This window comes from Melanaphis sacchari, unplaced genomic scaffold (genome assembly GCF_002803265.2).
Source record: "Melanaphis sacchari strain LSU unplaced genomic scaffold, SCAv2.0 Contig10_pilon_pilon, whole genome shotgun sequence".
Taxonomy (NCBI): domain Eukaryota; kingdom Metazoa; phylum Arthropoda; class Insecta; order Hemiptera; family Aphididae; genus Melanaphis; species Melanaphis sacchari.
This window is the reverse complement of record NW_020270420.1, coordinates 1,221,299-1,233,248: the sequence shown is the minus strand read 5'-3', so window position 1 is coordinate 1,233,248 and position 11,950 is coordinate 1,221,299. Positions and strand designations below refer to the sequence as shown.

Genomic DNA, 11,950 nt, shown 5'->3' with positions numbered 1-11,950 from the left:
ATATATATATATATATATATATATAAGTACGTCAAATTTAACTGCACAAAAATGTTTTCAGCTAATAATACATAACAATTTAAAAATTTCTTATATTATATTTCTTATACAATAAATATTTATTCTGTTAATTAGTTTAAAATATTAGGTACTTTAGCCAGTAAGTGTTGCCACTGGGTGATTACTTCATCATGTCAACTAACCCAATATATATAAATCCTCAAACATGCTTGTTGTAAAATTATTTTATAGGTTGTATGTTTTAAAAATAAAAGTTAAAAAATATAAAATATTAGGTATAATAATATATTATACCATATTTATATGATCACCTAATAAATAATATACCATTTATATATTTTTGATATAGAGTCTTTGAAACGTGTTATCTTTACAACAAAATAATTTCATAACTTAAATAACTTATAGTTGCACGTATATTTGTATTATAAATGTATTGGTGTATATGCTTTTTTAATAATAATAACAGATTTTTACTTAAAAAAAATATTATTTTTTTACATACAATATAATAAATAATTAATAGAGATAGTATTTTAAATTACAAAATTATAAAATAAATGAAAAATAATTGTATTACAATGACTATTAAATAATAAATAAATTATAAAATATACTATATCGATATATTAACTATTTTTTGTATTAAAATAGTGTTTTAATACAAAACATTGTCTTTTAGAGTCGAACGAGAGAATAAGTGCATTTAATTTTTTTCTATATACAATGCGAATAAATTTAATATATTTTAAAATTATATTTTTTAAAGATGTTATTCTGGTAATGTAGAAAGATTAAATTAAAATATTAATATTTCTTTAATACAATTATGTCTCAATAGTTAACGTATATATATATATATATATACTCTAATCGAGCACATAATTTAATTAATTATCCAATCATAACCCAATGGTCCGGGTTCGAGTTTTTGAAAATTGCACTTGGATATCAAAGACAATATTTTGCACTAATTAATTTTTTATTTTGAGAAACCAAATAATTTATCAATTGAAAATCAGAATCACGTATTAAAGAGAAGTAGGTACTTATACAATTTAATTTTATATGAAATTAAGTTTTAAAACATTTTAATGGTTTTATGCAGTTCTAGGATATTTTACATTTCAAGTATTTTATTGAAAATATAAATGAAATTTTAAATATTCGAGGACTCCGAAATACGAATACCTAAACATTATCTTAAAACGGATCTGCCAGTGGGATGGGGATGCTCTTTTCATAATATGGACATATACGAGACTATATACTTAATAATTTATAGTTTTCAATTTTTTGTGCGTTTCCGCCGGAGAACTTAGGAGATTCTATAAAATAATATAAGTACTATTAATTTCGACGATCGAAAATCACAAAGCATTATACCGTGTAGAGACTAGAATATTATTATTTATTACCAAATATTTTGCTTAAAGTCGATAGTGACGCCATCTAGTCCTATAATAACACGTATCATCATGATCATTACACTCTTTGCCCTCCCCTCCGCACACACACGCACACACACATACACAGTCATTCACAAAACAAGGTCGACACGTCGCGTGGTGATTGCGGTGCCCGAACTATACACAGTCTCCAAGTGCCGCATTGTTATACTTAAATAAAATATAACGGTTGACCTCATAAACAAAAATCTTTTAAAAACCAAGCGCCGTATCGGAGCGCGCACACATCGATGTTTACGTCGCGATATCGTAAATTCTTCGCATCGAAATCGAGTAAAATATTATATTATATTTAGGTATGAACGCGTGCGCGATTCACCGACATCGATTGTATAGTACTTACTACCGCCACGAAATGGCGATGTTTCGAGTGTTATTTACGTAGTGATAAATATTCGATTGCAGGCTAAAAGGTGGGTGGTTGCGTACTCGTAATACTCATTACGTGGATATTAGCACATTAGGTATCATAGGTGACGATCGATGTAGATCTTCGTGTAGGAATCGATATTATCATCGTCATCGCCGTTGCGTTTATGATGTTTGCGCGCTTTTTACAGATCAACGTGGTTCGATAATTCAATTTGACGGCCCAGGAACATTCAATAAACGTATATCAGCAGCTGAGTTCCATCTGTATAGTATATCACAACGGCGTCGTATTTCATAAATATATATTAGATATATTATACATAATACATACTTATCTATATTTCCGTCATCCATCGACCATCGGCCAACATGTTGATGCTGTTAAGGATCGCCGAAATGGTAAGAAAATGCATTGCTTTGGATCATTCAATATTAGCATAGTAGTTTGACAACGAAATTCGTTTAAATTGAATAAAATTGTTTCAATACCTATTATTATGTACTGCAGTATAAGCTCTAATAATTATCAAGTAAAAGATCAAACAAATTTGAATTTTTTTCTATTTTTTTTTTTTTTTTTTTTTAATATTTATAACGATTTTCGATTTTGATCGAAACAATGAATGTATTGATTTTACAATGATTACAATGTATATTTTTTTGTATGACGCTGTTTTTTCTAAAAAAATTGTTTTGATTTTTAATTTTAAGAGTGACTACTAATAAAAATGTTTTTTTAGTTGTTTCTTGGGGATACCAAGTTAAAATTTCTTAGTATTTTTAAAAATAATGGGGAAAATCATAAAAAAATACAATGTTTTGAAGTGTACATAGGTGTTACAATATTATAGATAATAAAAATTAATTGCATTTATTTTAATATAATCTTAACTAATACTACTTTTTATACAAATAAATCTAAATAAATAAAATTTAAATACCATTCACTCATCTTTATTTTTCAAAAACGACAAAACGCGTATAAACTTGAAATTATTGGAACAATTGTTACTTTAGATGTGCGATAAGAAGGGATTTTAAAAATTTGAATTTTAAAGGTTGGATCACATAGAATTTTTTTGTACACACACATATACACTCATATATTATATATGTATACATTTGTTAGCTATTGACCATTGGTTACAGAAAATAAAATAATTATAGAGTTACCGCACAGTTTGAAAAATTGTTTTTTACAATTAAATACTATCTTATTTTAATTATTTTTTCAAATTATTTATGTTGCATATTACTAATAATAGGAATTTAAATTGTATGTATGATGTGATTTATAAATATACAAATTAAATATAATATTGCATGAAATTTAGATACATTAAATTTGACCACTAGTCCGTTTATCTTAAAAAGGTTTCGATTTAAATGGAGTTTTTACAGGTTTCTACTGTAGAATTTTTATTAGAAAACGTAGTTAGGTATTTTAATTAGATATAATTATTTTACACCTCTATTTTGTGTTTGATAAAAACAATCCTATAGCTATATTAAAAATCTGTGAAGTGTATTATTAAATTCACGGGCAATTATATTGTGCAGAAGCACAAGGTTATGAGAATATAAATGATTATTTAAGTTCACTTAGTTCCTATAAAAGTTCGGAATCATGTTACAGCCCAATATTCAACCGAATTTAGAATAGAATTGGTATATATTTCGTATTATATTAGTCCTTCCAAACGTTGGCGTTAAACCACAAATCCTGATCACGCGTGTGTGTAACGTGTGACGACAAATCAAAGGTGACACAATAGTCAATAATATTATAATATATTAAATTAATATTATAGTACTATAATGATTTGCGTATGATATCGTTGTTATTGTTATAAATATTGTGGTTATTCATTGTAGAAAAGTAGTTAGTCTCAAATACGTGTTAACGTGTTATTGCGGTGAAACAAAAAACTTACATATTTAGAGTTTAAACAAAAAAAAGTAGAAAAGTGGATAGCCTCTGTTGTATATTAGATGTCGAGTGAGTCATTATTATGAGTGTGTTAAATTTGAATTTAATGATATATTATTAAATACGAAAAAAGATTCTGAGCGGAGACGATCAGTCTCAGTGTTAACCTAAATCATTAAGTATATTAATTCATGGTATGGTTTTTAATAGCTATTAAGGTCATTTATTTTAATTTTAGCATTACGATAAATTGATATAGTTTTTACCGAAAATTTTGCATTTATTATTAGCATTTTAATTATTATGATTATACGAGTACATACTAGCTCTTATTGAGTTACGTTAACTTAAATATTTCAAAATTTAAAACATGTTCAATGTTCATATAACTTATAAGTACAGTATAAAACAATAGAATTAAATTCATAGTAGTCTATTAGTTATTACTCTTAAAGTAAATCAAAAATATCATTAAAATTAATAAAATTAATTATAATGTAATATACATACAAATTATAAGTTCTCGCGAATAATGAATTTGATTTATAGCATAATAATTAGCATTATTATTTATCGTTTAAATAAGTAATTTTGTACAAATTTGAACTTCTTCAAATGTTTAACAGTTTGTTTGAAAATCTAAAATTTTAAAGTAGCATATTAGAAAATTATTTTAAGAGAATATTTTGTACATTTAAAAATAAACTATTGTTCATAGAATAATATTTTTAAAACATACAAAAAACAATAGTATATCAACTATATCGTTATTCGTGAAAAATTAAAGTGACAAATTTATTTTTGATAAATAGAAAATTTTTTATAAATATCTAACTACAAATCGAAAAATTTGATCAAATTTCTATCATTAAACACTTATAAAAAAAATATTGTACTACAATTTATTAAATTTTCTTTGACGTCATTAGATATGTTAAGTATTATTATTTATCTTTTATGTCCTACTTGTACTTTATTTTAATAAATTTTAATTTCTGTTTAAATTGTAGAAACTACTGGTTATTAACAATATTAACTGTGTGTTACCAATGAATATGAACGTAATAATAAAAAAAAAACATGACAATTATTAAAATTAAATAAAAACACTATTTCTTTTGATTTATTTATTAATTTAATATCATAATTTATTTCATTATCCTACTTCACTGTAAGAGGTGGTGTTATCGTAAGAATAATAACTTTTTTTGATTCAATATTATCTAAATAATATGATGTACACATAGGTATGTAATTATAAATGATTCATTGTTGACTACTATTTTAAAATAAAACGAATCTTCATAAAGATTATATATTTTATTATATAGGTAGGTATGTCGTAAACAGGAGACGTACCACAATATTTTAAATATTCTCTGTGTAGTTTTCACACATAAATCATATTATATATTAAGTCTCTAAATATTTTAATACCAAACACATTTTAATATTGTTGAAAACAACTTTGATGAAAACTATTTCATTAAATGTTGAAATTATTGCTTAGATATATCTATTGCATGGTATCGGAATATTGTATATTTCATAGTATATATAAAATATAAAAATAAAATAGTTAAGGGTTGTATATCCATGAATCTATGGTCATATTCATGAAATTATATATAATTAAGAACTAGAAAGTAACTACGAGTAACCGTTAATACTGAAAATGTTTTCTAAATGTTCATGTTATCAAATAGTTAAGATATTTTGACTACTTTTTGAGCAATTAAAGCTATTAATAAGTAAAAGAAATTTTTAATTTTTAGTTTTTTTTTTTTATTTGTGTCGATTAAAAACTATTTACAAGAATTATTTGAAAATATAATCAAAGCTTCTCAAAAGTTGTTCATTTTTTAATTAAAAATTATCGAAAATCTGTTCCCACAATGTTTTTTAAAGTATTTTAAATTAGAATTTTGACAAAATTTTTTAAAAAATGGTGAAAATAAGTAAATTATTTTGTAATTAGAAAATTTATCGAACATTTTCTTAAGATCATTAAATTTAAAAATTTGTTAAGAGAATTATTTTTTTAGACATTTTAAGTTCTAATTTAAACGAAATTTCTTATTTTAACGATAAATAACTGTGTCTTAATTATATATTTTTTTTTATAATTTAAAAGCAATATTCACGAGAACTTCAACTTTTATGTACTTAGATATTATTATGAATTTTTCTGTACGCAAAAATATTATTTATTTATAGGTACTTTAAATCTATTTTTACTGTCTTACTGCTTTTAAAGAAAAATTGTATCATATCTTGTGTTGTTAAATTTGATATGAAATGGTATAAATATATATATATATTTATTATAATTAAATAATAATAATATAATAAATGCAATATTTTAGAAAAAACTATGTCAACTTGGTACTTACTATAATACCAAAAAAAAAAGAAAATTAATGACTATAATAGCTACATAAAATAAGCATTTCACTTGGTGATATAGGCTGATAGATCGTTTCCAATTAGAATCATTTTTCGTGCATAATTGAATTAAAATTGAACACACCTGTAAAAGTGATATAATAGTGTTTTATTAAACACTTAACATACAAGAAAGCTGTACATACTACCTTTTTAATAAATTTTTTTTTTTTTTGCCAAAATTAAAACATCATCATTCATAATTGTGATATATTTGTAACAAGGCACTAAAAGTGAAACACTTTTCAAAATTAATGAACTTTTTTGTGTGTATTTAATAACATTACAAATAAATTATATCCTAAAATAACACGTTTGCAGTAACTTTTTATTGGTTGAATAAAAAATTAAAGGTAGGTATTAAAAAATCCGTGTATAAAAATCATCCACATAGGGGCTCATAAAATTTAATTTAGTTTTTTTTTCCCCCATAAAAGTTCAAAAATATTTCCATCATTAAACATTATATCTAATAAGTATATATGAGTATTTTATACATAGTTTTTATTTATTTTATTTGTGAATATAATTTGTTGAATAGTTTTTTTTGTTCTATATTTCAATCTCACAGCGTGCAAACGCTGCACTATTAACTATGGTTGAACAATTAAAACTAAATTAAAATTTAAAAATGTTGATAATTTTTTTACTTTGAACTTTTTAAAATTAAAGAGATTAATAATATAAGCAGTTAAAATAATTAAAAAATTCATTGGAATAATTTAGCTTTTTTCTTGTAAATGTTTATAAATAAATAATATATATAATATATAATAATATAATATGATAAATTAAAATCATATAAATAGTAAATGCATATTTTTAGCTATACGAAATTAATTAATTGATTTTTATTTCATCACACTGCATATAACGATTTTAAATAAAAATTTACCAAATGAATTATTTTTTAATTTAATAAACTAGTTGCGTATAATTATCTTAACATTATATAACTATTATAAGATAGAATAGTAGGATAAATTCTTTAGAGGATTTTAACACACTAATTGTTTTATCTTTCTAGAACTAACCCTTTGTTATTAGTTTTAGCTAGAGCGGATAGATCCTTCATTAACATAATAGTTAAGAACTTTATTTATGTTTGTACATTGAATTTTTTGATTTTTAAATGTTACAGCGAGATATGAACATTTTTTAAATTGTAATATTTTACATATACTTATAACTTACATAAAAATAGTTATAATATTTAAATAATTCAATGAAAAAGCCAGTTATATTATCAACATTAAGTTTAATAATAAGTTTTTTCTCTAATACAAAAACTAACAACAAATAATATTATAGTAGATTTTACTGAACGCATATTATTTAATTTGCAATACTGCGTTTAGATCAGAAAGCGAAAACAAACAGTGCGATATAATAATTCTCTTCGTAATTAATGTTTAGTTATTATTTAATAATTTTGAAAGTTGACAATTATTATTGTGTGATAAAGCTAGATGGTAATTTAAAAAAAAAAATTGATAGTTAAGTACATCTTTTTTACTGAGTTAAGATAATTATATTTTTCTTCTAAAAAATTAAATTTATTGTTGTTAACTATTAACTTTATATATTTAATTTTGACTTAACTTATCTAAATAAAATTAATTTTATTAGTGTTAAATATCTATTATTAGAGTGAATTAGGTAGTTTATTGTTTTAGATTTAACATTTTATTAATCATTTTATCGCGGTCTTTAAATTTGTATTTATACTTTATACTTTATTTATTTATTCGTTGAAGGATTATTAATATAATGTGTAAATATTATGAATGTTTGGACAAAACTACATGACGAATCCTTCAAAATGACCTTTAACTTCAGTTAAATAAGCCTATCCTGCATACAAAATACTTATTTCATTGAATGAATGTATAGTGTGATTCTCTAAACATGCTCAACTCAATTTTTCTCTAACAATAAATATATTCAATTTTTGTTTTTTAGAATTTAAGATTTTACTTTAAAATTCTTAAGATTTTTTATCATTGAAGTATCTCGTAGTAATATAAATTTCTGTTTTTCAAATGATTTTTTTTTTTTTTGAAAATTTCAACGTAGGTACTTAATTTTAAATCAGAACAGGTAATTTTTCAGTTATTAAAATCTTTGTATTAATAACAATAATATAGTATTTAACCAAGGATATTTTATAAATGTATAAAATGGATATAATACTGGATATAGTATTTATTTTATTTGAATTATTAAGAAATGTATATAAATACCTAAGTAATTACTAAAATGTTCAAAATACTGATGTCCTCACATTTTTCATACTTATTATCATGAACTTATCTTTAGTACACAGTGTTATTAACTCAAGAACTAGTCGTTCGAATTTTAATTTATATATATTATTAATATTTTTAGAAAAATTATCCATTAAATATTTTCTGGTAGAAAAGGTTGAAGTTTGAAAAATAAAAGTTTGTATCGCAACAAAATCTTCTTTAAATAGTATAAGAAATCTCAAGAATTTGTAAACATAATCTATAAATTTAACAATTTAATAATTTTGAATAATTTTATTATTGAAGAAGAAAATAAGGGTAAGCATGCTCTGTGATTTACTCTGTTTGATTAAGTGTAAATATTTTTAATTAATCTATTATTATTATAAATATTTTTAGTGTTGAGATTTTAGATGTAAAGTAAAAGCTCTGTTGATATTATAATTTTCTTCAATAATCTTTAAAAATAATAAATATTCCCATAGTAAATATAATAATAATTTATATTTATGAACTAATTTAATTAATTATGTATTTTATTTATTCATTCAAATAATAATTTATTAGTAAACGGGCTTAGTATAAAATACAAACACTTAAGATACCTTAATCTAAAATCATAGATTTGTAAATATATATAATAATGTTCTTATTATTTTGTTGTAACTTATATAACCACAACAATGTTTTCATTTGAATAATAAAATGTGTATATATATATACTCCACATGTTTCAAACACAACACGTAACTACTGTCCATTCTGACCAATGGCGCACTAAAATTATAAATTAATACTTATACATATTCATCATACAAGAGAACGTACATAATATTACAAACCTACTAACAACGATTACTAGGTACCTACTTATAAGTTTTACGTGACACTTTACCAATAGGTACTACCTAAAAATATGACAATGCGTGTCAAATTCTCAAATAAAAAATACACATTTAATAATATACATATAAAGCTTTACATATATTAAAATTCAAAATTAAGTATAGTAATAATTATTAATTAATACTTAATAAATACATAATAAGTATTTATTCTAATTTATTTATAAAAAATAAAAAATATTATTGTACTAAAATACTATCCCAAATTCATACTACTCTGTAAAATCCCCTGGGGGTTTCATCTACATAATATATGTGTAACCCTCTTTGAATCTAGAAATTTTCTATTTGTAATTTAAAATATTAAAAAATATAATTAGTGAAAAATATTATTTACACAACTTTTTTTATATAATAGTTAAATTATAATATGTTATGATTAATTTTCAGCTTATCCCAATTATGATAGCCATTTGTATGATGGGATTCAAAAATAAAAATATTGCTGACTATATTAAATTACTCCAACTACAAAAACACGACTCGCACTGGTTTTTCAAAATTGTTTTCACTCAAGTTTCTATATATGTAAGTTTGTTTTTTTCCATGCTTGTCATAAGTGGACTATTGATTAAAGAACAAATTCCTAAAAAATTGGTGAGTAAAATATATTATAATTATATTTTTATATGGTTTACAATGAAGTAACTAATATAAGAGTAGTACTTATAAAATTTAACTAGGTTAAGACTTTAAGAGTTTTAAGATTGATGATAAACAATAAATTAACTATTAAATAAATAAAAATTATACAAAGGAAATTTTTGTGTTATGAAATTTATTGCTTAATGACTCTCTTTAATAACCTAACCTTAGTCCGTTTGGTTCTTCAATATAGGTCCGTTGTATAGTCACCATTTTCTGCCGCTGACATTCACCAGATTGATCGAGTACAAAACTGTTTTATGAGCTTTGCTGGTTTTTGCGTCAATATCCCTCACCCCAAAACATGATTACAAGCCTATTATAGTCAAGCTCTTAATCTCAATTCCCTTTCAGATAGGCGTGATAAATTTGGTATCAATTTCATTTGAAGGTCGAGTAAATATCCTAAGACTTGAATTACTTGATACTCGTATTCCTAATAATACTTGACTTCAGGGTTTTTTTTATTTTATAACTTTAAATCTAACTTCTCTAAAATGCTCAACTTTCAAAAATAGTGCACAATGTAAACTTACTTTAATATTTTTAGTACGGAGACACATATTTCATTTTTTTTATTCGCATAACAATTTAATTCATGTTTATTTTTAGGATTATTGTTAATTAAGTTAATTAAGTTTAGACCTAAATAAAAGAATTATCATATTATTACATTTGTATATTTATTATTTATATTCTTATTTATAATAAAAAGCTGATTAGCATTGATTCTATTAAATTAAAAAAATAAATACTTATTATTAAGACTATATAAATATTTTCATATATTATAAAATTATAATTGTTAAAACAATTAAAGATAATTTTTATGTATAAAAATTAATATTTTTATTCATTAATTCTTCTTCATTTTATGAAACAAAAATAGACAATAAACTATTAACTTACTGGATTAATCACTTATTCGTTAATACTTGTATGGTACAACTGCAGACAAGAACTTTAAAGTTTTATGGTATTATAAGTTTATAATACGATTTCAACTTCATAAACATACCTAAAAACGATTTTTCTTCAAAATATGAAAATACAATTATAATTGCTAATTTTTATGATTTTTAATATAAAATACCTTTTTTTCTTGTGAATTACTAACTGATTAATTATTTTTTATCGATTTATTATGTTTATGTATGTAACACATTTAATGTATATATTGTGATATTCTGCAGGTACTTATTGGCTCAATTGTACAAGTACTTTTATGTATTATATCTTCATATTTTTTACTTCAATTTCATAAAGATATGGGAAAGTTTGAACTTGTTTTGTGTTCATCAGCATTTGGATTTAATGGCTTGCTGTTTACAATTGACGCGATAATTATGTTTCAACAAATCGTATTTTCTCGTCCTCGATAAATTATAATCCATATTCTATTTAATATTTTTATTACTTATGTATAACATATTATTATCATGAATGGCATTTAATTGCTACTCAACTTAGAATGTAATAATTATTTTTATATGATATGAATATTTATTAAATAAAATAAACAAATGAATTAAAATTTGATTAAGTATCCATTAATGATTCTTTGATATCCTTTATTATATATTTCATACAATCAAAAATTCACCTCTTCTTACAAAAGGATCCATTACGGTTATTATTCTTTCATTAATAGCACTGCTTTAATAAATACTCGACGCATATTAATTTCATATTTATGCGAAAAATACGTCAGATAAGATTTCTACATTTATAGTGTCATACAAAATATTTACTGATAGTATTGTCGCATTGTTACGTATTTATACTTTGTATACTAAAACCTAAAATTAATGCTGTCTTAATGACTTAATTTCATATTGATATTATTATTATGTTTTATTATGGTGTGCACTTGTGCTCTAAATTGTTATACTTACTCCGCATTTACAATTATAC

General features: G+C 22.7%; 1 protein-coding gene across 1 annotated transcript; it reads left to right on the top strand.

Annotated features, from left to right (window-relative positions):
* Positions 1 to 1,600: 1,600 nt before the first annotated feature.
* On the top strand, positions 1,601 to 11,514 carry LOC112603601. Its single transcript, XM_025352255.1, has 4 exons — positions 1,601 to 1,903; positions 2,051 to 2,261; positions 9,782 to 9,988; positions 11,230 to 11,514. The coding sequence occupies exons 2-4, from the start codon at positions 2,232 to 2,234 to the stop codon at positions 11,416 to 11,418; spliced, it is 426 nt and encodes a 141-aa protein (XP_025208040.1). The 5' UTR covers positions 1,601 to 1,903; positions 2,051 to 2,231; the 3' UTR covers positions 11,419 to 11,514.
* Positions 11,515 to 11,950: the final 436 nt, after the last annotated feature.

What these genes read in the sequence shown, in the direction of transcription:
- LOC112603601 (XM_025352255.1), top strand. Translation starts at nt 2,232, where the DNA reads ATGTTGATGCTGTTAAGGATCGCCGAAATG. An exon ending in TGTTAAGGATCGCCGAAATG is followed by an intron (nt 2,262 to 9,781) that starts GTAAGAAAATGC and finishes ATTAATTTTCAG; the next exon opens with CTTATCCCAATTATGATAGC. An exon ending in AACAAATTCCTAAAAAATTG is followed by an intron (nt 9,989 to 11,229) that starts GTGAGTAAAATA and finishes GATATTCTGCAG; the next exon opens with GTACTTATTGGCTCAATTGT.